Below are 23,023 nucleotides of genomic sequence, written 5' to 3' on the forward strand. Positions count from 1 at the left end.
GAAATATGGAATATGTATAACAAAAGAATAATTCAACTTCCCTTTTTCTCCTCTAACTTGGTCCATCTTTCTGTCCCTATCATGCAGCAGTTCAAAAACAACAGTATTAAGGAGTGTGTCTGAATGAGGAGATGTCTGTTTAAAAACCAACGATTCATGGATTCATGGACAACAGTGTTTTTATTTTTGACCATGCTGCTGTTTCCCAGGTAGGATAATATTTGACCACTGCAATGTACCTGGAAGAATACCAGACAGAGAAGTAGATAAGGAGCTGTTGAGTCTGGAAATTCATTGGAAGCTCCACAAACCTGCTACATCTGCTGCTGCTGTGTATTGGCTCAGTAGGAAGTATGAAGTACTTTATTTTCTTGGCCCTCTTTGCTGCAACATGTAAGTTTCTGTAGTCACTTTCATTATTACCATGTTTGATTGTTTCACGATGGAGTTTATGCTCTCAAACTTTATATTACAGATGCAGCTCCTGTCCAGGATGACAAGATTGTTGGAGGCTATGAGTGCAGGAAGAACTCTGTGCCCTATCAAGTGTATCTGAACACTGGCTACCGCTTCTGTGGAGGCGCCTTGATCTCCAGGACCTGGGTGGTGTCTGCTGGTCGGTGCTCCTGGTCGTAAGTGCAGAGAACGAACATTGGATTCATTTGAAACCATGAAAATATGAGGATTTCATGGATAAAAACACGTGCATAGCCACTGTTGTTGGTTCAAACTGCATTTTTTCGCCTTCAACACGTTTTACTTTTTCGACTGAAAAAGAAATAAGTCTATATTTGGAAATACTGATCACCTCAGTGCAAATGGAAATGTAATTTAAATGTTATCCTCATGCCTCTCTCTGCAGTTCAATGAAGGTGCACCTTGGTGAGCACGACCTTGGTGTCGATGAGGGCACAGAGCAAATCATCGACGCTGAGAAGATCATCGATCACCCCCGTTACACCTTGTACCACAACGACATCATGCTGGTCAAGCTCAGCAAACCTGCCACCCTCAACAACTACGTCCGCACCGTGTCCCTGCCCACCAGCTGTGCTGTCACTGGCACCAAATGTCTGACCTCTGGATGGGGCTTAACCTGCAACTTTGAAAGTCAGTCTAACACTGAAAACATATCTGGAAAATACTTTGGTGAAAGGTATGGTACCGTCTCTGATCGTCTGAGGTGCCTGGATGTCCCCATCCTGAGCGACACAAACTGCGACTCCTCCTGGCCTTACCAGTTCACCTCCAACATGTTCTGCGCTGAATCCCTCGAGGAATACGAGGACTCCTGCGAGGTATGAGCCACAGTTAACATCTCTGCTTCTTAAACTGGACAGACCAAACTTCAGAATTTGGTCTTGTAACACCTCACCTTGTCTTTCCTCTGTCAGGGTGAATTCGGTGCCCCCCTAGTGTGCAATGGTCAGCTGCAGGGTTTGCTGTCCTGGGGCTTTTACTCGGAGAATATGCCTGAAGTCTACACCAAGGTCTGCAAATACACCTCCTGGATCCGCGGAATCATGATGTCTGAATAAACGGAACTGAAGTCACTTCAAACAACATTAATCTCAAGAAATTATAAAAGCAGTTTGAAGTGAATAAATGATCAACCTCAGTCTCTGTTTCCTTCCTGCTGAAGGGTTTATTATTTGTACATTTGTCCAACAGCACAAAACAAGGACTGACAAAGACAAATGTTGATCTTTCTTTGGATATGAACAGAAGATATCTATCAAAGAATTCTGGAAGCTCTGCAAGATATGAAAAAGTCCAAAATCTATCAAAGAAAAAGCAAAAAATTGAGGCATTTTCCTAGTCTGGGAATACCCAGACTGCCTGTGCACTCATTGTCATTTCGTTTACTAGGCAGTCTGGCGACCTGGGGTTGAATTTGTCCCTGAGTCAGGGATCCAATCACAGGACGGGGAGGGACAGTTAGACGATGACGCACACTAAGCGACTACGCGCAATGCATGATGGGTTGTTTGAGAAGAAGCGTTACCTTTGTTGTCGTGTTTCCGAAGGAACAAGCTAGTGGACTCGGTGGGTTTGGGCAGGTCTTTTTCAAAGTCCTCGGTGTCTTGGACGGGGTGGGTTCACGTTGTCTTTTCGATACGCTGCTTAACCGGACGTTCTCTTCCCATTGCCTGAATAAAGGAAAGTCTTTTTCAAGCCGACCGAGTGTGGAGGTGCAGCGCTGGCAGCATCTGTTTGACTGCTCCGGCTCCGGGGTGACTATCAGGTCCATCATCGCTAACCTATCTGATATGGTCGGCGTTGTTTTTGACACAAACATATCTGTGGAGTGTGCATAAACACGGGGTCCACTTTCCCTCATGTTTACTTTACATAAACGGCAAGAATCGTCCGGCGACATGGCGAAAGAAGCAAACACATGAGCAAACACAGCAATGATTCTTTTTCGTGGTGCTGCCGTCGCTCTGCATTTACGTCAGCGGCTAGCAGTGACACGATTGGCTGTGAGCTTCAACTGCCCCAGACTGACTGACATATGCAGCGCCCAATCAACGGCTGTGGAAAATTTTAAACTGCTCCACCCCTACAAGAAAATGAATAGCAGGTACCCAGCCTGTATCTCACTTGAGATTCAGGCTGGTGGTAGCCAGCCTAGCATTTTCCATCAATATGGAGATAAAATATCTCATGAGATTGGTTTATATTTGTATGTTTGATCTGGAACGCCAGTGTGACAAAAAAAAACCAACAACGATAAATACTGCAGAGAATATTATGCTAGGTAATATGTCATCACAGCCTGAAACGCTATTAGAAAAACACAAGTATTTCAAATAAGTCATAGAAATATTTAAGACCAAGTATCAGTAGTTGTACCGTTAAAAATAAATGAATTTGTCAATACGATGGACAGTTTGAGCTTGTTTCCAGAAATCACCAGATCCAGCAAAATTACACCCCACTGTGCCACTCTAATAGAAATATATTCACTAATGACATTGACAGTAACACATTAGTTTGACTATTAATGAATGATACCAGTCATCACCTGTCTGTTTTCACAATCTGTGATGATATTCTCTGGAATAATAAGTCAAACAAACAAATACAATACAGATGAGTGAGGTCACAGGAATCCATGGATGCACTAAAGAATGACGTACTGGAACAGAACTGGGGTGTGATCTACCAAGAAAGAGACGCTGATACTGCATATGAAATACTGTTGGAAATGTTGAGCTCACTCGATGATAAAAATTGTCCAAAGAATATAACAGAAATTTTAAATACTGTCCATGGATCACAACGGGGCTACAGAAAGAAAAATACAGTTCACAGTGATTTCATAAGACAACCAACTAAAGAGGAAGAAAATAAATATAAAAATATACAAATTCATATTATAAGGAAAAGTACAGAAAAAAGATAAAAGAATATTGGAGGAAAATATTTGAAAATAACAAAAATAATATTAAGGAAATATGGAATACGGATAACAAAAGAAGAATTCAACTTACCTTTTTCTCCTCTAACTTGGTCCATCTTTCTGTCCCTATCATGCAGCAGTTCAAAAACAACAGTATTAAGGAGTGTGTCTGAATGAGGAGATGTCTGTTTAAAAACCAACGATTCATGGATTCATGGACAACAGTGTTTTTATCTTTGACCATGTTGCTGTTTCCCAGGTAGGATAATATTTGATCACTGCAATGTACCTGGAAGAATGCCAGACAGAGAAGTAGATAAGGAGCTGTTGAGTTTGGAAATTCATTGGAAGCTCCACAAACCTGCTACATCTGCTGCTGCTGTGTATTGACTCAGTAGGAAGTATGAAGTACTTTATTTTCTTGGCCCTCTTTGCTGCAACATGTAAGTTTCTGTAGTCACTTTCATTATTTCCACGTTTGATTGTTTCAAGACGGAATTTAAGCCCTTGAACTTTATATTACAGATGCAGCTCGTGTCCAGGATGACAAGATTGTTGGAGGCTATGAGTGCAGGAAGAACTCTGTGCCTTATCAAGTGTATCTGAACCCTGGCTTCGGCTTTTGTGCAGGTGCCCTGATCTCCAGGACCTGGGTGGTGGCTTCTGCTCACTGCTTCCACTTGTAAGTGCACATCAATCATTAGATTCATTTGAAACCATTAAAATATGAGGATTTGATGGAGAAAGATCCATACATAGCCACTGTTGTGGGTTCAGACTGCATTTTTTCGCCATCAACACACGTTTTACTTTTTCGACTGAAAAAGAAATAAGTCTGTATTTGGAAATACTGATCACCTCAGAGAAAATGGAAATTGAATTCTGTCCTCATGCCTCTCTATAGTAATATGAAGGTGCACCTTGGTGAGCACGACCTTAATGTCGATGAGGGCACAGAGCAAATCATCGACGCTGAGAAGATCATCAGACACCCCGATTCCGTCCTTGGCCACCTGAACGACAACGACATCATGCTGGTCAAGCTCAGCAAACCTGCCACCCTCAACAACTACGTCCGCACCGTGTCCCTGCCCACCAGCTGTGCTGTCGCTGGCACCAAATGTCTCATCTCTGGATGGTCCGGGTGGAGAGAAAGTCAGCAAAACATGGAAAACATATCTGGAAAACACTTTGGTTAAGGATGGAGTGGTAGTAATATTTACATGTTTTCTTCTTCATTTAAAGACAACTACTCTACTCCTCTGATGTGCCTGGATGTCCCCATCCTGAGTGACACAAGCTGCAACTCCTCCTACCCCGGACTGATCAGCTCCAACATGTTCTGTGCAGAATCCATCGAGGAAGACACAAACTCCTGCAAGGTATGAGTTACACTCACCATCTCTGCTTCTCAATTTGGACAGACATAACTTCAGAACTCCTCTGCTCACACCTCACCATGTCTTTTCTCTGTCAGTATGACTATGATACCCCACTGGTGTGCAATGGTCAGCTGCAGGGTTTGCGGTCCTGGGGTGAAGACTGTGTCTGGGGGAACGCACCTGCAGTCTACACCAAGGTCTGCAAATTCACCTCCTGGATCCGGGAAATCATGATGTCTGAATAAATGGAACTGAAGTCATTTCAAACAACATTAATCTCAAGAAACTATGGAAGCACTTTGAAATGAATAAATGATCAACCTGAGTCTCTGTCAGTCCTTGTTTTGTGCTGTTACACAAATATACAAATAACAAACCCTTCAGCAGGAAGTAAACAAAGAGAACCGTTGATCTTTCTTTAGACACGAACAGAAGATATCTATCAAAGAATTCTGACAGCTCTGCAAGATATGAAAAAGTCCAAAATCTATCAAAGAAAAAGCCAAAAATTGAGGCATTTTCCTAGCCCAGCCGCGCTAGACAACCCACGGCAACGAATTTAATTTTCTGATCTAGTTACCCTCCATAAGGCTCGAGGCTGGATTCTCCTAAAACTGGCCGGACCAATCACCATGAAGTGTAGAGTCAGAAGGCGGGCGTAACGAAGTGACGACAGAGGCGTGACGATTCTGACAGAAACAACCAGCGCACAATAAACAGTTATCTTTCGACTCGGCTTTGGCCACAGCCCTTAAAGATTTGAAGCTAAAATTCAACTTGAAAGATAAACAAAGGACGGCACTTAAGTGTTTCATTGAGAAGAAAGACGTATTTGGACTTATGCCAACGGGATATGGCAAATTCCTAATATACCAGTTGGCTCCGCGGCTCCGCTGGTTTGGAAGCTAATGGGACTTAGCCACAATCCGCCGGTGCTCTCGGAACTCCGTCAGCCTATTCGTTGCGTTGATTGGCTGTATACCTACCCAATTGCTGCAGAGGGATTTGATAGACAACCTTTTAGCCCGCCTCCCTCCCTGTCGAGCTTCCCCAGACCCTTGTGCCGTCAGAAACATGGGTGTAGCATGCCAGGCTAGCATTTTCCATCAATATGGAGACAAAATATCTCATGAAATAAAAATAAAAATATTTGTAAGTGCACACTGCACTGGAAAATTTATGATCAGAGTTTTAAAATGTCCAGACATCAATGATTTTAACATTGTGGCAGATTGGTTTATATTTGTATGTTTGATCTGGAACGCCAATGTGACAAAAAAACGATAAATACTGCAGAGAATATTATGCTAGGTAATATGTCATCACAGCCTGAAACGCTATTAGAAAAACACAAGTATTTCAAATAAGTCATAGAAATATTCAAGACCAAGTATCAGTAGTTGTACCGTTAAAAATAAATGAATTTGTCAATACGATGGACAGTTTGAGCTTGTTTCCAGAAATCACCAGATCCAGCAAAATTACACCCCACTGTGCCACGCTAATAGAAAATATATTCACTAATGACATTGACAGTAACACATTAGTTTGACTATTAATGAATGATACCAGTCATCACCTGTCTGTTTTCACAATCTGTGATGATATTCTCTGGAATAATAAGTCAAACAAACAAATACAATACAGATGAGTGAGGTCACAGGAATCCATGGATGCACTAAAGAATGACGTACTGGAACAGAACTGGGGTGTGATCTACCAAGAAAGAGACGCTGATACTGCATATGAAATACTGTTGGAAATGTTGAGCTCACTCGATGATAAAAATTGTCCAAAGAATATAACAGAAATTTTAAATACTGTCCATGGATCACAACGGGGCTACAGAAAGAAAAATACAGTTCACAGTGATTTCATAAGACAACCAACTAAAGAGGAAGAAAATAAATATAAAAATATACAAATTCATATTATAAAGAAAAGTACAGAAAAAAGATAAAACAATATTGGAGGAAAATATTTGAAAATAACAAAAACAATTTTAAGGAAATATGGAATATGGATAATAAAAGAAGAATTCAACTTACCTTTTTCTCCTCTAACTTGGTCCATCTTTCTGTCCCTATCATGCAGCAGTTCAAAAACAACAGTATTAAGGAGTGTGTCTGAATGAGGAGATGTCTGTTTAAAAACCAACGATTCATGGATTCATGGACAACAGTGTTTTTATTTTTGACCATGCTGCTGTTTCCCAGGTAGGATAATATTTGACCACTGCAATGTACCTGGAAGAATACCAGACAGAGAAGTAGATAAGGAGCTGTTGAGTTTGGAAATTCATTTGAAGCTCCACAAACCTGCTACATCTGCTGCTGCTGTGTATTGACTCAGTAGGAAGTATGAAGTACTTTATTTTCTTGGCCCTCTTTGCTGCAACATGTAAGTTTCTGTAGTCACTTTCATTATTTCTATATCTGATTGTTTCAAGACGGAATTTAAACTCTTGAACTTTATATTACAGATACAGCTCCTGTCCAGGATGACAAGATTGTTGGAGGCTATGAGTGCAGGAAGAACTCTGTGCCTTATCAAGTGTATCTGAGGAGATCCGTGGGCTTCGGCTATTGTGCAGGTGCCTTGATCTCCAGGACCTGGGTTGTGGTTCCTGCTCACTGCCCCGACAAGTAAGTGCACATCGATCATTAGATTCATTTGAAACCATGAAAATATGAGGATTTGATGGAGAAAGATCCATACATAGCCACTGTTGCTGGTTCAGACTGCATTTTTTCCCCATCAACACACGTTTTACTTTTTCGACTGAAAAAGAAATAAGTCTGTATTTGGAAATATTGATCACCTCAGTCCAAATAGAAGTTGAATTTTATCCTCATGCCTCTCTCTATAGCAATATGAAGGTGCACCTTGGTGAGCACGACCATAGTGTCGATGAGGGCACAGAGCAAATCATCGACGCTGAGAAGTTCATCAAACACCCCGATTTCATCCGCGACAGCCAGAACGACCTGAACGACAACGACATCATGTTGATCAAGCTCAGCAAACCTGCCACCCTCAACAACTACGTCCGCACCGTGTCCCTGCCCACCAGCTGTGCTGTCGCTGGCACCAAATGTCTCATCTCTGGATGGGGCAAAAGTCAGCAAAACACAGAAAACATATCTGGAAAACACTTTGGTCAAGGATGGAGTGATAGTAATATTTACATGTTTTCTTCTTCATTTAAAGACAACTACTCTGATCCTCTGATGTGCCTGGATGTCCCCATCCTGAGTGACACAAGCTGCAACTCCTCCTTCCCCGGACTGATCAGCTCCAACATGTTCTGTGCAGAATCCATCGAGGAAGACCCAAACTTCTGCATGGTATGAGTTACAGTCACCATCTATGCTTCTTTGGACAGACCAAACTTCAGAACTCCTCTACTCACACTTTACCTTGTCTTTCCTCTGTCAGAGGGACTTTGATACCCCACTGGTGTGCAATGGTCAGCTCCAGGGTTTGTGGTCCTGGGGTCAAGACTGTGTCTGGGGGAACACACCTGGAGTTTACACCAAGGTCTGCAAATTCACCTCCTGGATCCGGGAAATCATGATTTCCGAATGAAAGGAAATGAATCACTTCAACATTAATCTCAAGAAATTATGAAAGCACTTTGAAATGAATAAATGACCAACCTGAGTCTCTGTCAGTCCTTGTTTTGTGCTGTTACACAAATATACAAATAATAAACCCTTCAGCAGGAAGTAAACAAAGACAAATGTTGATCTTTCTTTAGACATGAACAGAAGTTATCTATCAAGGAATTCAGACAGCTCTGCAAGATAAGAAAAGCCCAAAATCTATCAAAGAAAAAGCCAAAAATTGAGGCATTTTCCATCAATATGGAGACAAAATATCTCATGAAATAAAAATACACAGACATAGAAGTGTACACTGCACTGAAAAAATATGATCAATGTTTTAAAATGTCCAGACATCAGTGATTTTAACGTTGTGTTAGATTGATGTATATTTGTATGTTTGATCTGGAATGCCAATGTGACAAAAACAATAATCATAATAAATACTAATCATCATACATACTGTCGAGAATAATATATCAGGTAATATGTCATCACAGGGTCAAACACGATGAGAAAAACACAAATATTGCAAATAAATCACATAGATACTTGATACAAAGCATGTTGTACCCTTAAAAGTAGATAAATTCAGAAAATATGAAAGCAGTGTTTCATATATTATAATGTGAGATAATTACAGTTAGATTTTTGTACAGTTACAAACAGACTGTATTAAAACACAGTTTTGCGACCTGGTTACACTATAAAAAGAGATTCCATGCTAAAATGGTGAAATACTGACAGCAAAGGTGCCAGTAAAAACACTGGAATGCTGTGATGTTCAAATATCTGTAAATAGTGATGTTTTCTAGCAGACTGAAATACAATGAAACTGCAATTTTATGGTCACATTTTGCAACAGAATAAACGACTATTTTTTAAAATACAGATTTTCTTAATGCAGATATTATACAGTTTTGGTTGTTTCTTTAATACAGTAAACATGTAAATGAATATTTTTTTCCTATCATTTTTAATAGATATCATCTCCAGTTGAACAAAATAAGGAAAAATGATGTACCACTATTTCATTCTTATTATGCATAATAGTTGCTCAAATAGTGGCAAATATCTGTGAAGTCGTCTTTTAACGTAAATTCAAATACAGTAATACAGTGTAATTTTCTGGTCAAATGACCATTCATAGAAATACTGATTTTGAAGAGGACATTATTTATAGTTTTTGACTGTTTTTGGAGATTTAACATCCACATCCTGTGATTTTAATAGTTATCTGTAAGTTCCCAAAAAATGGGAAATCTGTAAAATAACAGTAAATTGTTCAAAAACTTCAAATTAAAAGGCTGTAATAAAACTTATTTTGTTGCAGTGTAGTTTTGTCTTGCCAGTTTTCATTCTATAATTCAAAGTTTCTTTCAGGAACAAAAAGTGGGGGCAGACTAGATAATATGTAAAGTCTGACTAGAGGCCTAACAGAGAACATAATCCTGTTGTTCCGCATTCTGCTGTGTTTTCTGTCTTTTTTTGTAATTAAGATGGCATTTTTTGTACAAGATGACAAGTAATGAACAGTAGTAGTGCAGTTCATTCCTTTCAAAGACAAATTATTAAAAAATATAAAATGCAACATGATTAAACTCCTGGAATTCTTTCAAACACACACCTGAACTCACATTTTCCATCAACCTGGTATACGTGGCCGGTGGTGGCATTAAATAGCACTTTATCAACACAAGGACACCACACGGAATTTTTCACAGGTTGGTCAGTGAGTAAAAGGCAATAAATAAAATGGAAATAGGTGTCCTTGGCAAATCAGATAGCAGAGGGACAGAGTGGGTATAAAAAGAGCTGCAGTGGAGCTGAACAGACACCGAGGCTCAGACAGGAACCGCCATGAAGGCTTTCATTCTTCTCGCTCTGTTCGCAGTGGCATGTGAGTATGAGTCCTAAGAATAAAGATAATACAATGCTGAATATTCTAAAATTGTTAACTGGAAAAATACTATCCTGTATAACTTTAACACTCATAATTACTGTGTGACTCCATCAGATGCCGCTCCCATTGAGGATGACAAGATCGTTGGAGGCTATGAGTGCAGGAGGAACTCTGTGCCTTACCAGGTCTCTCTGAACGTTGGCTACCACTTCTGTGGAGGCTCCCTGATCTCCAGCACCTGGGTGGTGTCTGCTGCTCACTGCTACCAGTCGTAAGTGCAGAGAACGGACATTAGATTCATCTGGCACCGTCAGACAGCTGTCAGACTGGTTCTTTTCTGATACATTAATTCAACACTGAAAGTCAAACTAATTTTTTGTTGTAACTGCTTTCCTGTCACCTCAATTATATCACATTGATCTCCTAGTTACAAATTGAAACATTAAATATATTTTTACCTTTTATGTCTCTCTCTGCAGTCGCATCCAGGTGCGTCTTGGTGAGCACAACATTGCCGTCAATGAGGGCACTGAGCAGTTCATCTACTCTTCCCGGGTCATCCGTCACTCCCGGTACAGCAGCTACAACCTGGACAACGACATCATGCTGATCAAGCTGAGCCAGCCTGCCACCCTGAACAGCTACGTCCGCACCGTGTCCCTGCCCTCCAGCTGCGCCGGAGCCGGCACCAACTGTCTGATCTCTGGATGGGGCAACATGAGCGCCTCTGGAAGTCAGTAAAATACGGAAAACATATCTGGAAAATGCTTTGGTGGAGGATGGGGTGGTGGCAATATTTATGTGTATTCTTTTTAATTTCAAGGCAACTACCCTGATACTCTGAGGTGCCTGGATGCCCCCATCCTGAGCGACAGCAGCTGCAGGTCCTCCTACCCCGGACAGATCACCTCCAACATGTTCTGTGCTGGATTCCTGGAGGGAGGCAAGGACTCCTGCCAGGTATGAGATGAAGTCACGGCTTCTAAAAGTTGAAAGAACAAACTTCAGAACTCCTCTGCTCACACCTCACCTTGTCTTTCCTGTGTCAGGGTGACTCCGGTGGCCCCGTGGTGTGCAATGGTCAGCTGCAGGGTGTGGTGTCCTGGGGTTATGGATGTGCCCAGAGGAACTTGCCTGGAGTCTACACCAAGGTCTGCAACTACAACTCCTGGATCAGCAGCACCATGGCCTCCAACTAAATGGAACGTAGATCACTTCAACGTCAATTTCAACTATGACAATCATTTGGAGAAATAAATGATCAACCTGAATCTCTGTCATTCCTTGTATTTTGCTGTTGGACAAATATGCCAGTGACTTACACTTCAATAGGAAGGGGGCAAAATGCAATACATACCTTGCATTAGAAATGAAACACTCCAGTATTTTTATTAATACTATCATAAAATACCTCACATAAAAGGAAATTAAAAATGAAAAAAGACTCATGTAACTGTTTCTGTATTTTGGCATATCTCACGTGCTGATGAGGAAGAGTTAAACACATGCCCAGTTTAGATTTAGGACTTTTACAAAACTGATTGCTATTAGCATCACAGTTGATCAAATCAGTATCATTTCAGGTAACACTTAAGGCAACTCTGTCATTCTGGATAATAAATACTGTGTTTATACTGTCATGTGATTCAGTTTTGTAATTTCAGGTAAAGGGTTGAGAGTATTACTTTGTAATGTATACTGTGTGCGGAGGGGTCACACATACGGTCCGCGGACCGGTACCGGACCGTCAGGGGGTCCGACCCGGCCCGTGGAGTACATCTACAATATCAAAAAAATATTCAAAAAATTCTGACCTGCGTGACTACTACCTTTGTTTGATCAGACTGCAGTTCCCACGTTGTCTGCTAGGGGCGCTCTGTCATATTCGGAGCGGACAGCGTGACGCAACTGTGACTCGGCGCTTGCGGCAGGTGGCAGCAACTGACATGCTGAAGTTGGCTGCTGCTCAGGACGTGATGCCTGATACTGATGCACTTGTGCAGGCTAAAAGATGTCACGTTTCAGGAGCAAATACGAAGCAAGAATAAATCCTGTAAAATGCTGCTTTAAACATTGTTGCCCTCGGGGGAAAAAAACAGTTTCTAAATGAAAACTTGCTGTAGGAAATACTGTGAAATTCAGTGTTGGTCATCAGATTCACTACAAGTGTTTGGTTGAGTGGAATATTATTTCTAATGGATGCATCCATGTTATGTATGTAGTTTTTTTTATGTATATTTTACATATACATGTTATACATAAACAAGGCAGGTGACAACTTTACTTTCTTAACTGTCTGTATAAAATAGCTGCGACTTAAGATTTAAAGGTGTGCAGAGTTAATTTAGGTGTTCACAATTACTTTCCAGATGTGGAAAACGGACTTCAAAAAACTTCTATATCTTCATAAGTTTGATTTTTTAAAATGCCAGGAGTATGTTTTTAAGTGACACATTCCTGTGACTAAATATGTTTTGACCATTGTACAATCACTGTGATCGGTTGTAATGCACAATGCACACAAATAAATGTTAAACTAAGTCATAGTGTTGTTGAAATTGCACTTACTTTAATCTCTGGTTGTTTATAATATAATTTTTAAAAGGACAGTTCATTACACCTAAAATTTTTTCTAATATACTTGTTCTCCTTTGCACTAAAATGTCGGAAAAACTTAGACTTATTGTTAATTCTCTGTAATTATGCTATAAGTTTAATGGTCCGGCCCCTTTGAGATCAAATTAGGCTGTATGCGACCCCTGGACCAAAATGAGTTTGACTCCCCTGATATACATGGTCTTTACAAGTGTATGTAAACTTTTGTTCATGACTACAGATAAAACTGAATTTAATTTCACTGACATTTATGAGAACACTGTTATCCTGAGTTATACACTGATGTGCCACAACATTTAAATCACGAATCAATATTATGCGGGGAATTATAAAAACAGTATTTGATGTATACAGTGATCATTTGTGACAGCAGTTCCACTAAAGAAGTTTTTTTTGGACAGTTACAAATAAGGCTGCAATAAAATATGCAGGTTTACAATCTGACATCTGTCTTATTATACTTACTGTCAAGTTTATAAAATGGGGTTTCAATCAGGATTACAAATAGAAGGGAGAAAGAAAAACTTGCCAATATATGACTAAAAGCCTAAGCAAAAATATAAATATCATATATGAAATACAGACAACACTACTGATGTCACAGCTATCATGTTTTTCTTTATCCATAAGATGGTATTTTTTGCACAAGACGACAGGTAATGATTCCTTTCAAAGACAAGCAGACGATTAGAAAATACAAAATGAAACATGATTAAACTCTTGAAATTCTTTCAAACACACACCTGAACTCACATTTTCCATCAACCTGGTATACGTGGCCGGTGGTGGCATTAAATAGCACTTTATCAACACAAGCACACCAGATGGGTCTGTTCACAGGTTGGTCAGTGAGTAAAAGGTAATAAATAAAATGGAAATAGGTGTCCTTGGCAAATCAGATAGCAGAGGGACAGAGTGGGTATAAAAAGAGCTGCAGTGGAGCTGAACAGACACCGAGGCTCAGACAGGAACCACCATGAAGGCTTTCATTCTTCTCGCTCTGTTCGCAGTGGCATGTGAGTATGAGTATTACTTTAATATGATAAAAGATAATACAATGCTGAATATTCTAACATTGCTTATTTGAAAAATACTATCCTGTATAACTTTAACACTCATAATTACTGTGTGACTCCATTAGATGCCGCTCCCATTGAGGATGACAAGATCGTTGGAGGCTATGAGTGCAGGAGGAACTCTGTGCCTTACCAGGTCTCTCTGAACGTTGGCTACCACTTCTGTGGAGGCTCCCTGATCTCCAGCACCTGGGTGGTGTCTGCTGCTCACTGCTACCAGTCGTAAGTGCAGAGAACGGACATTAGAGTCATCTGTCACCGTCAGACAGCTGTCAGACTGGTTCTTTTCTGATACATTAATTCAACACTGAAAGTCAAACTAATGTTTGGTTGTAACTGCTTTCCCGTCACCTCAATTATATCACATTGATCTCCTAGTTACAAATTGAAACATTAAATATATTTTTACCTTTTATGTCTCTCTCTGCAGTCGCATCCAGGTGCGTCTTGGTGAGCACAACATTGCCGTCAATGAGGGCACTGAGCAGTTCATCTACTCTTCCCGGGTCATCCGTCACTCCCGGTACAGCAGCTACAACCTGGACAATGACATCATGCTGATCAAGCTGAGCCAGCCTGCCACCCTGAACAGCTACGTCCGCACCGTGTCCCTGCCCTCCAGCTGCGCCGGAGCCGGCACCAACTGTCTGATCTCTGGATGGGGCAACATGAGCGCCTCTGGAAGTCAGTAAAATACTGAAAACATATCTGGAAAATGCTTTGGTGGAGGATGGGGTGGTGGCAATATTTATGTGTATTCTTTTTAATTTAAAGGCAACTACCCTGATACTCTGAGGTGCCTGGATGCCCCCATCCTGAGCGACAGCAGCTGCAGGTCCTCCTACCCCGGACAGATCACCTCCAACATGTTCTGTGCTGGATTCCTGGAGGGAGGCAAGGACTCCTGCCAGGTATGAGATGAAGTCACGGCTTCTAAAAGTTGAAAGAACAAACTTCAGAACTCCTCTGCTCACACCTCACCTTGTCTTTCCTGTGTCAGGGTGACTCCGGTGGCCCCGTGGTGTGCAATGGTCAGCTGCAGGGTGTGGTGTCCTGGGGTTATGGATGTGCCCAGAGGAACTTGCCTGGAGTCTACACCAAGGTCTGCAACTACAACTCCTGGATCAGCAGCACCATGGCCTCCAACTAAATGGAACGTAGATCACTTCAACGTCAATTTCAACTATGACAATCATTTGGAGAAATAAATGATCAACCTGAATCTCTGTCATTCCTTGTATTTTGCTGTTGGACAAATATGCCAGTGACTTACACTTCAATAGGAAGGGGGCAAAATGCAATACATACCTTGCATTAGAAATGAAACACTCCAGTATTTTTATTAATACTATCATAAAATACCTCACAAAAAAGGAAATTAAAAATGAAAAAAGACTCATGTAACTGTTTCTGTATTTTGGCATATCTCACGTGCTGATGAGGAAGAGTTAAACACATGCCCAGTTTAGATTTAGGACTTTTACAAAACTGATTGCTATTAGCATCACAGTTGATCAAATCAGTATCATTTCAGGTAACACTTAAGGCAACTCTGTCATTCTGGATAATAAATACTGTGTTTATACTGTCATGTGATTCAGTTTTGTAATTTCAGGTAAAGGGTTGAGAGTATTACTTTGTAATGTATACTGTGTGCGGAGGGGTCACACATACGGTCCGCGGACCGGTACCGGACCGTCAGGGGGTCCGACCCGGCCCGTGGAGTACATCTACAATATCAAAAAAATATTCAAAAAATTCTGACCTGCGTGACTACTACCTTTGTTCGATCAGACTGCAGTTCCCACGTTGTCTGCTAGGGGCGCTCTGTCATATTCGGAGCGGACAGCGTGACGCAACTGTGACTCGGCGCTTGCGGCAGGTGGCAGCAACTGACATGCTGAAGTTGGCTGCTGCTCAGGACGTGATGCCTGATACTGATGCACTTGTGCAGGCTAAAAGATGTCACGTTTCAGGAGCAAATACGAAGCAAGAATAAATCCTGTAAAATGCTGCTTTAAACATTGTTGCCCTCGGGGAAAAAAAAAACAGTTTCTAAATGAAAACTTGCTGTAGGAAATACTGTGAAATTCAGTGTTGGTCATCAGATTCACTACAAGTGTTTGGTTGAGTGGAATATTATTTCTAATGGATGCATCCATGTTATGTATGTAGTTTTTTATGTATATTTTACATATACATGTTATACATAAACAAGGCAGGTGACAACTTTACTTTCTTAACTGTCTGTATAAAATAGCTGCGACTTAAGATTTAAAGGTGTGCAGAGTTAATTTAGGTGTTCACAATTACTTTCCAGATGTGGAAAACGGACTTCAAAAAACTTCTATATCTTCATAAGTTTGATTTTTTAAAATGCCAGGAGTATGTTTTTAAGTTACACATTCCTGTGACTAAATATGTTGTGACCATTGTACAATCACTGTGATCGGTTGTAATGCACAATGCACACAAATAAATGTTAAACTAAGTCATAGTGTTGTTGAAATTGCACTTACTTTAATCTCTGGTTGTTTATAATATAATTTTTAAAAGGACAGTTCATTACACCTAAAAATTTTTCTAATATACTTGTTCTCCTTTGCACTAAAATGTCGGAAAAACTTAGACTTATTGTTAATTCTCTGTAATTATGCTATAAGTTTAATGGTCCGGCCCCTTTGAGATCAAATTAGGCTGTATGCGACCCCTGGACCAAAATGAGTTTGACTCCCCTGATATACATGGTCTTTACAAGTGTATGTAAACTTTTGTTCATGACTACAGATAAAACTGAATTTAATTTCACTGACATTTATGAGAACACTGTTATCCTGAGTTATACACTGATGTGCCACAACATTTAAATCACGAATCAATATTATGCGGGGAATTATAAAAACAGTATTTGATGTATACAGTGATCATTTGTGACAGCAGTTCCACTAAAGAAGCTTTTTTTGGACAGTTACAAATAAGGCTGCAATAAAATATGCAGGTTTACAATCTGACATCTGTCTTATTATACTTACTGTCAAGTTTATAAAATGGGGTTTCAATCAGGATTACAAACAGAAGGGAGAAAGAAAAACTTGCCAATATATGACTAAAAGCCTAAGCAAAAATATAAATATCATATATGAAATACAGACAACACTACTGATGTCACAGCTATCATGTTTTTCTTTATCCATAAGATGGTATTTTTTGCACAAGACGACAGGTAATGATTCCTTTCAAAGACAAGCAGACGATTAGAAAATACAAAATGAAACATGATTAAACTCTTGAAATTCTTTCAAACACACACCTGAACTCACATTTTCCATCAACCTGGTATACGTGGCCGGTGGTGGCATTAAATAGCACTTTATCAACACAAGCACACCAGATGGGTCTGTTCACAGGTTGGTCAGTGAGTAAAAGGTAATAAATAAAATGGAAATAGGTGTCCTTGGCAAATCAGATAGCAGAGGGACAGAGTGGGTATAAAAAGAGCTGCAGTGGAGCTGAACAGACACCGAGGCTCAGACAGGAACCACCATGAAGGCTTTCATTCTTCTCGCTCTGTTCGCAGTGGCATGTGAGTATGAGTATTACTTTAATATGATAAAAGATAATACAATGCTGAATATTCTAACATTGCTTATTTGAAAAATACTATCCTGTATAACTTTAACACTCATAATTACTGTGTGACTCCATTAGATGCCGCTCCCATTGAGGATGACAAGATCGTTGGAGGCTATGAGTGCAGGAGGAACTCTGTGCCTTACCAGGTCTCTCTGAACGTTGGCTACCACTTCTGTGGAGGCTCCCTGATCTCCAGCACCTGGGTGGTGTCTGCTGCTCACTGCTACCAGTCGTAAGTGCAGAGAACGGACATTAGATTCATCTGGCACCGTCAGACAGCTGTCAGACTGGTTCTTTTCTGATACATTAATTCAACACTGAAAGTCAAACTAATGTTTGGTTGTAACTGCTTTCCTGTCACCTCAATTATATCACATTGATCTCCTAGTTACAAATTGAAACATTAAATATATTTTTACCTTTTATGTCTCTCTCTGCAGTCGCATCCAGGTGCGTCTTGGTGAGCACAACATTGCCGTCAATGAGGGCACTGAGCAGTTCATCTACTCTTCCCGGGTCATCCGTCACTCCCGCTACAGCAGCTACAACCTGGACAACGACATCATGCTGATCAAGCTGAGCACACCCGCCACCCTGAACAGCTACGTCCGCACCGTGTCCCTGCCCTCCAGCTGCGCCGGAGCCGGCACCAACTGTCTGATCTCTGGATGGGGCAACATGAGCGCCTCTGGAAGTCAGTAAAATACTGAAAACATACCTGGAAAATGCTTTGGTGGAGGATGGGGTGGTGGCAATATTTATGTGTATTCTTTTTAATTTAAAGGCAACTACCCTGATACTCTGAGGTGCCTGGATGCCCCCATCCTGAGCGACAGCAGCTGCAGGTCCTCCTACCCCGGACAGATCACCTCCAACATGTTCTGTGCTGGATTCCTGGAGGGAGGCAAGGACTCCTGCCAGGTATGAGATGAAGTCACGGCTTCTAAAAGTTGAAAGAACAAACTTCAGAACTCCTCTGCTCACACCTCACCTTGTCTTTCCTGTGTCAGGGTGACTCCGGTGGCCCCGTGGTGTGCAATGGTCAGCTGCAGGGTGTGGTGTCCTGGGGTTATGGATGTGCCCAGAGGAACTTGCCTGGAGTCTACACCAAGGTCTGCAACTACAACTCCTGGATCAGCAGCACCATGGCCTCCAACTAAATGGAACTGAAGTCATTTCAACCAACATCAATTTCAAGAAATTATGACAATCATGTGGAGAAATAAATGATCAACCTGCATCTCTGTCATTCTTTGTTTTATGGTATTGGACAAATATACCAATGACTGATTGGAAGAGGGTAAAGTATGCAACTGCTGGATCTGCAGCACCATAACAATAATAATAGTACTTTATAATAATACTTTATTTATAGTACCCTTAAAAACAGCATTCACAAGGTGCTTTGACAGTCAAAACATGCACACAACACATGTTCTTCAGCTAAATGGACACTGTATCTCCTATATTAAATTCAAGAAAATTGTCTAATAAAATATCAACAATATAGAGCCCAATGTCATTGTAAACACTGTGAAGTTGAGTGTAATCTAATTATTTTCCATCCTATTTCTTCTATGTCGCTACTGTTATTCTATTATTGTTAGCTGATACTTATAGCACATTTATAAAATAAATCATGACGAAGCAGGTTTTGAGCCACATATTTACACAAATAGTACTGTAGAGTTAATTTTGGGGTGGTGTGGAGAAACAAAGTGTGTATTGACATTGCTTTAATGCAACATTCAAGTACAGCCACACTTTTATATTCATATAAACCTACCGTGCATGAGGGCACCTTAGGTTTAAATTCTGAAGCTGTAACATAAGAAAATGGTTGTTTAGCAATGCTGTCAAAAGAATATAACCTTTTACTGCCCTAAAGACAGTAACTGCATGTTTGTGCCTTGGAAAGACAGCTAACTACATAGACAAAGTCAGAGAGGCTGTATCAAGTCAAGCTAGCTGCCGAGATAGTTCTGGCTAACCAAAGCTAAAACTAAAGCTAAGTTTACTCAGTGACTTCCCCTTATCATGTGAAAATCAAAATGAAAGGACATTTGTGTTGTTCATTTTAGCACTGTATATAATAAAGCAGCAGCGAGATGAACTAATGATGGAGAAGACGAAAAATAAAGTTTATAAGTTCCTGCTAATGGTAGCTAGCTTAGTAGCTCTGAGTACCATTTAAACTCAAGAATTGCATGACATTTGGCAGTTAAGGTTAAGCATTGCTTTAAAATCACATATTTAAACTACTTTAACTATATATTGATGTATTTGTTTCAGGATAAGTAGCAACAGTACGAGGACACTTACAAATTTAAAAGCTAATATAATCAGTGATTTCTCCGTATTATGTGTTTTAGCTGTGACTAGCCGCAGCTTGCTTGACTTGATACAGCCTCTCCAAATTAGCTATGTAGTTCACTTTCTTTCTCAGGCACAAACATGTAGTGACTGTCCTTGCAGGGCAGTATAGTATTATATTCTTTTGGCAGCTTTGCTAAACAACCATTTTATTATGTTACAACTTCAAAAATAAGACCTAAGGTGGCCTCTAAACACATGCACAGGTAGGTGTATATAAATATAAAGGTGTAAAAAAACACCTTTATTGTCGCTGTACTTGGATGTTGCATTAAAGCAATGTGAACATACAATTTGTTTCTCCATATCCCCCCAAAATTAACTCTAGATTTCTGGTCCTGCAGTCACACATGTGGATCAAAACCTGTTTTGTCATGATTTTCTTTACAGACGTGCTATATGTGTCAGCCTACGATAATAATAAAAGAACAGTAGAGAAGTATAGGAAATATAATGGAAAATATGTCTGTGCAGGTTCTCATTCATCCAGGTCATGGTTACCCAAAGTTGTTTAATTCAATCCACTGGACTTTAAGAAATTTTCTTGATTTAAACAACTTTGGATAATGGAAAATAATTTTATTACACTCAATTTCACAGTGTTTACAGTGATATTGGGCTTTATCTTATTGATACTTTACTGGACAGTTTTCAGAAATTTTAATACAGGTGACACAATCTCCATTTAGTTGGAGGACATGGTGCTGCTGATCCAGGAGTTGTAGTTGCAGACCTTGGCGTAGACTCCAGGCTTGTTCCTCTGGGCGCATCCATAACCCCAGGACACCACACCCTGCAGCTGACCATTGCACACCACGGGGCCACCGGAGTCACCCTGACACAGGAAAGACAAGGAGAGGTGTGAGCAGAGGAGTTCTGAAGTTTGTTCTTTCAACTTTTAGAAGCTGCGACTTCATCTCATACCTGGCAGGAGTCCTTGCCTCCCTCCAGGAATCCAGCACAGAACATGTTGGAGGTGATCTGTCCGGGGTAGGAGGACCTGCAGCTGCTGTCGCTCAGGATGGGGGCATCCAGGCACCTCAGGCGGTCAGGGTAGTTGCCTAGAAAAATAAAGAAGACATGTAAATATTGCTACCACCCAGTCCCGGATTAAAAAAATTTCCAGATGTGTTTTCAGTATTTTACTGACTTCCAGAGGCGCTCATGTTGCCCCATCCAGAGATCAGACAGTTGGTGCCGGCTCCGGCGCAGCTGGAGGGCAGGGACACGGTGCGGACGTAGCTGTTCAGGGTGGCGGGTGTGCTCAGCTTGATCAGCATGATGTCGTTGTCCAGGTTGTAGCTGCTGTAGCGGGGGTGACGGATGACCTTGGCAGAGTTGATGAACTGCTCAGTGCCCTCATTGACGGCAATGTTGTGCTCACCAAGACGCACCTGGATGCGACTGCAGAGAGAGACATGAGGGTGAAATACATTTAATGCTCAATTCAATTTGTACCCAGGTGATCAGTATAGGATTGAGAAGTTAAAGCTTGTTGAAGAAAGAAAAAATGCCAGTCTGAACTAACTACAGTAGCTATACTGTAAAATATGTATGTTTTATATCAGCTTTTCATCATTTGTTTGGAACAATTTGCTGTTTGTTTGTTTTTTTAGCAGATTTTCACTATTTTTTTTTTTTGCTCCAGAAATTGACTAACTTGTTGACTGTAGGAAAACAGAAAAAGGTAAAAACTGTAAGTAACATGTCGGACCATAAAATTGCAGTTTTACTGTATTCAAATGAGGAAAAAAGCCATTGTTTTTCAGACGTTTGTCATATTTGAATGAAAAACAATGTATATTAGGTTTTTAAAAAATGGTTAGTACTTTTAAGTGTTACTTTACAGATTTTTCCCTACTTTGTTTTGAATACAGATAATATCTGATACAACCAAAGAAAAAATGTATTCAGTAACATGCTGACTGTAAAAACTAAAATCAGCTTAAAACTGTACATACTGACTACATTGAATATCTGTATTTGTATAAATAGTCATTTGTTCTTTTGCAATGTGTGGCCACAAAATGACATTGTTTTCTCTTATTTACATGGGCAAGAAATATCATTAATTTACACATATTTGCTGTTATCTTCATTGTTTTTTGCTTTTTTTAAGCACATATATGTATGCTTCTGCAGCAAATCATCCTGTTCCTGTGGTGTCAGATGAATCTAATGTCTGTTCCCTGCACTTACGACTTGTAGCAGTGAGCAGCAGACACCACCCAGGTGCTGGAGATCAGGGAGCCTCCACAGAAGTGGTAGCCAGAGTTCAGAGAGACCTGATAAGGCACAGAGTTCTTCCTGCACTCATAGCCTCCAACGATCTTGTCATCCTCAATGGGAGCGGCATCTGATGGATTCACATCATGTTTGTCAGAGTTTTTAAGTTTCACTGGATAGTCATTTTTAAACTCATACATTAAGATTCATACTCACATGCCACTGCGAACAGAGCCAGAAGAATGAAAGCCTTCATGGTGGTTCCTGTCTGAGCCTCGGTGCCTGCTCAGCCCCACTGCACCTCCTTATATACTCACTCTGTCCCTCTGCTATCAGATTGGCCAAGGACACATACTTAATTTTTCCCTTTATCTTGTACAGTAACGTGTGTGAAAACACATCTGTGGAACAAGATGTGGACCAAGTGATGATGTGTTTTTTTTTGACACCTGTCACATGTACAAGCCTAAACCTTTAAGCACAGCAAGTCAGATTTTCTTTATTCATCCAGAAATGTTGTAATTTTACGTACACTTTTAATTTCAGATTGCATGGACACTTTTTTTCTGTTGTTCAAAGCCAAAAAAAAAAATCTCTTTCGATACACACCCCAAGAAACCCTATAAACAGAGTTGTACAATACCAGGTGCCATGTATACTTTGTGTGTTTCATTTTTGTGGTTGATTTTTCATGATGATATAATGTTTGTTTCAAAAAACTGTTCAAAATTTTAACGTAGCTGATTTCTTTTCCCCCTCTGGCACTCATAAAAAGATTTATTTTCATTATGAAAAATTCATAA

The 23,023-nt window shown here is 40.4% G+C and overlaps 7 protein-coding genes and 1 long non-coding RNA gene across 8 annotated transcripts; 6 read left to right on the forward strand and 2 right to left on the reverse strand.

The window, feature by feature from the left end:
- Positions 1 to 69: 69 nt before the first annotated feature.
- Positions 70 to 1,610, forward strand: LOC110960260 (trypsin-3-like). Its single transcript, XM_051957450.1, has 4 exons — positions 70 to 393; positions 476 to 632; positions 863 to 1,298; positions 1,395 to 1,610. The coding sequence occupies exons 1-4, from the start codon at positions 354 to 356 to the stop codon at positions 1,536 to 1,538; spliced, it is 777 nt and encodes a 258-aa protein (XP_051813410.1). The 5' UTR covers positions 70 to 353; the 3' UTR covers positions 1,539 to 1,610.
- Positions 1,180 to 2,932, reverse strand: LOC127536610 (uncharacterized). Its single transcript, XR_007945704.1, has 3 exons — positions 2,006 to 2,932; positions 1,376 to 1,530; positions 1,180 to 1,291 (listed from the first exon to the last, which is right to left on the reverse strand). It is a non-coding gene; the product is annotated as an uncharacterized LOC127536610 (long non-coding RNA).
- Positions 2,933 to 2,987: 55 nt separating this feature from the next.
- LOC110960270 (trypsin-3-like) lies at positions 2,988 to 5,113 on the forward strand. The gene is made up of 5 exons (XM_051957458.1): positions 2,988 to 3,849; positions 3,932 to 4,088; positions 4,311 to 4,561; positions 4,652 to 4,788; positions 4,884 to 5,113. The coding sequence occupies exons 1-5, from the start codon at positions 3,810 to 3,812 to the stop codon at positions 5,031 to 5,033; spliced, it is 735 nt and encodes a 244-aa protein (XP_051813418.1). The 5' UTR covers positions 2,988 to 3,809; the 3' UTR covers positions 5,034 to 5,113.
- A 1,664-nt stretch (positions 5,114 to 6,777) lies between these two features.
- Positions 6,778 to 8,451, forward strand: LOC110960264 (trypsin-3-like). Its single transcript, XM_051957449.1, has 4 exons — positions 6,778 to 7,188; positions 7,271 to 7,433; positions 7,658 to 8,135; positions 8,227 to 8,451. The coding sequence occupies exons 1-4, from the start codon at positions 7,149 to 7,151 to the stop codon at positions 8,374 to 8,376; spliced, it is 831 nt and encodes a 276-aa protein (XP_051813409.1). The 5' UTR covers positions 6,778 to 7,148; the 3' UTR covers positions 8,377 to 8,451.
- A 1,730-nt stretch (positions 8,452 to 10,181) lies between these two features.
- Positions 10,182 to 11,567, forward strand: LOC110960268 (trypsin-3-like). The gene is made up of 5 exons (XM_051957453.1): positions 10,182 to 10,293; positions 10,411 to 10,567; positions 10,776 to 11,029; positions 11,120 to 11,256; positions 11,346 to 11,567. Exons 1-5 carry the CDS (start codon positions 10,254 to 10,256, stop codon positions 11,493 to 11,495), a joined length of 738 nt encoding a protein of 245 aa, XP_051813413.1. The 5' UTR covers positions 10,182 to 10,253; the 3' UTR covers positions 11,496 to 11,567.
- Positions 11,568 to 13,794: 2,227 nt separating this feature from the next.
- Positions 13,795 to 15,210, forward strand: LOC127536597 (trypsin-3-like). Its single transcript, XM_051957454.1, has 5 exons — positions 13,795 to 13,928; positions 14,054 to 14,210; positions 14,419 to 14,672; positions 14,763 to 14,899; positions 14,989 to 15,210. The coding sequence occupies exons 1-5, from the start codon at positions 13,889 to 13,891 to the stop codon at positions 15,136 to 15,138; spliced, it is 738 nt and encodes a 245-aa protein (XP_051813414.1). The 5' UTR covers positions 13,795 to 13,888; the 3' UTR covers positions 15,139 to 15,210.
- A 2,227-nt stretch (positions 15,211 to 17,437) lies between these two features.
- LOC127536598 (trypsin-3-like) lies at positions 17,438 to 18,861 on the forward strand. Its single transcript, XM_051957455.1, has 5 exons — positions 17,438 to 17,571; positions 17,697 to 17,853; positions 18,062 to 18,315; positions 18,406 to 18,542; positions 18,632 to 18,861. The coding sequence occupies exons 1-5, from the start codon at positions 17,532 to 17,534 to the stop codon at positions 18,779 to 18,781; spliced, it is 738 nt and encodes a 245-aa protein (XP_051813415.1). The 5' UTR covers positions 17,438 to 17,531; the 3' UTR covers positions 18,782 to 18,861.
- A 1,802-nt stretch (positions 18,862 to 20,663) lies between these two features.
- On the reverse strand, positions 20,664 to 22,530 carry LOC127536600 (trypsin-3-like). Its single transcript, XM_051957457.1, has 5 exons — positions 22,437 to 22,530; positions 22,194 to 22,350; positions 21,145 to 21,398; positions 20,919 to 21,055; positions 20,664 to 20,829 (listed from the first exon to the last, which is right to left on the reverse strand). Exons 1-5 carry the CDS (start codon positions 22,474 to 22,476, stop codon positions 20,680 to 20,682), a joined length of 738 nt encoding a protein of 245 aa, XP_051813417.1. The 5' UTR covers positions 22,477 to 22,530; the 3' UTR covers positions 20,664 to 20,679.
- Positions 22,531 to 23,023: the final 493 nt, after the last annotated feature.

The sequence above is a fragment of the Acanthochromis polyacanthus genome, chromosome 12, assembly GCF_021347895.1.
Source record: "Acanthochromis polyacanthus isolate Apoly-LR-REF ecotype Palm Island chromosome 12, KAUST_Apoly_ChrSc, whole genome shotgun sequence".
NCBI lineage: Eukaryota > Metazoa > Chordata > Actinopteri > Pomacentridae > Acanthochromis > Acanthochromis polyacanthus.

Excerpts from the sequence above, each read along its gene's own strand:
- LOC110960264 (XM_051957449.1), top strand. The coding sequence starts at position 7,149 with ATGAAGTACTTTATTTTCTTGGCCCTCTTTGCTGCAACAT. Across the intron at positions 7,189-7,270 it reads GGCCCTCTTTGCTGCAACAT|ATACAGCTCCTGTCCAGGAT; the intron begins GTAAGTTTCTGT and ends TTTATATTACAG. Across the intron at positions 8,136-8,226 it reads AAGACCCAAACTTCTGCATG|AGGGACTTTGATACCCCACT; the intron begins GTATGAGTTACA and ends TTCCTCTGTCAG.
- LOC110960268 (XM_051957453.1), top strand. The coding sequence starts at position 10,254 with ATGAAGGCTTTCATTCTTCTCGCTCTGTTCGCAGTGGCAT. Across the intron at positions 10,568-10,775 it reads GCTGCTCACTGCTACCAGTC|TCGCATCCAGGTGCGTCTTG; the intron begins GTAAGTGCAGAG and ends CTCTCTCTGCAG. Across the intron at positions 11,257-11,345 it reads GAGGCAAGGACTCCTGCCAG|GGTGACTCCGGTGGCCCCGT; the intron begins GTATGAGATGAA and ends TTCCTGTGTCAG.
- LOC110960260 (XM_051957450.1), top strand. The coding sequence starts at position 354 with ATGAAGTACTTTATTTTCTTGGCCCTCTTTGCTGCAACAT. Across the intron at positions 633-862 it reads GCTGGTCGGTGCTCCTGGTC|TTCAATGAAGGTGCACCTTG; the intron begins GTAAGTGCAGAG and ends CTCTCTCTGCAG. Across the intron at positions 1,299-1,394 it reads AATACGAGGACTCCTGCGAG|GGTGAATTCGGTGCCCCCCT; the intron begins GTATGAGCCACA and ends TTCCTCTGTCAG.
- LOC127536600 (XM_051957457.1), bottom strand. The coding sequence starts at position 22,476 with ATGAAGGCTTTCATTCTTCTGGCTCTGTTCGCAGTGGCAT. Across the intron at positions 21,056-21,144 it reads CAACATGAGCGCCTCTGGAA|GCAACTACCCTGACCGCCTG; the intron begins GTCAGTAAAATA and ends TTATTTTTCTAG. Across the intron at positions 20,830-20,918 it reads GAGGCAAGGACTCCTGCCAG|GGTGACTCCGGTGGCCCCGT; the intron begins GTATGAGATGAA and ends TTCCTGTGTCAG.
- LOC127536598 (XM_051957455.1), top strand. The coding sequence starts at position 17,532 with ATGAAGGCTTTCATTCTTCTCGCTCTGTTCGCAGTGGCAT. Across the intron at positions 17,854-18,061 it reads GCTGCTCACTGCTACCAGTC|TCGCATCCAGGTGCGTCTTG; the intron begins GTAAGTGCAGAG and ends CTCTCTCTGCAG. Across the intron at positions 18,543-18,631 it reads GAGGCAAGGACTCCTGCCAG|GGTGACTCCGGTGGCCCCGT; the intron begins GTATGAGATGAA and ends TTCCTGTGTCAG.
- LOC127536597 (XM_051957454.1), top strand. The coding sequence starts at position 13,889 with ATGAAGGCTTTCATTCTTCTCGCTCTGTTCGCAGTGGCAT. Across the intron at positions 13,929-14,053 it reads CGCTCTGTTCGCAGTGGCAT|ATGCCGCTCCCATTGAGGAT; the intron begins GTGAGTATGAGT and ends TGACTCCATTAG. Across the intron at positions 14,900-14,988 it reads GAGGCAAGGACTCCTGCCAG|GGTGACTCCGGTGGCCCCGT; the intron begins GTATGAGATGAA and ends TTCCTGTGTCAG.
- LOC110960270 (XM_051957458.1), top strand. The coding sequence starts at position 3,810 with ATGAAGTACTTTATTTTCTTGGCCCTCTTTGCTGCAACAT. Across the intron at positions 4,089-4,310 it reads TCTGCTCACTGCTTCCACTT|TAATATGAAGGTGCACCTTG; the intron begins GTAAGTGCACAT and ends GCCTCTCTATAG. Across the intron at positions 4,562-4,651 it reads ATGGTCCGGGTGGAGAGAAA|ACAACTACTCTACTCCTCTG; the intron begins GTCAGCAAAACA and ends CTTCATTTAAAG.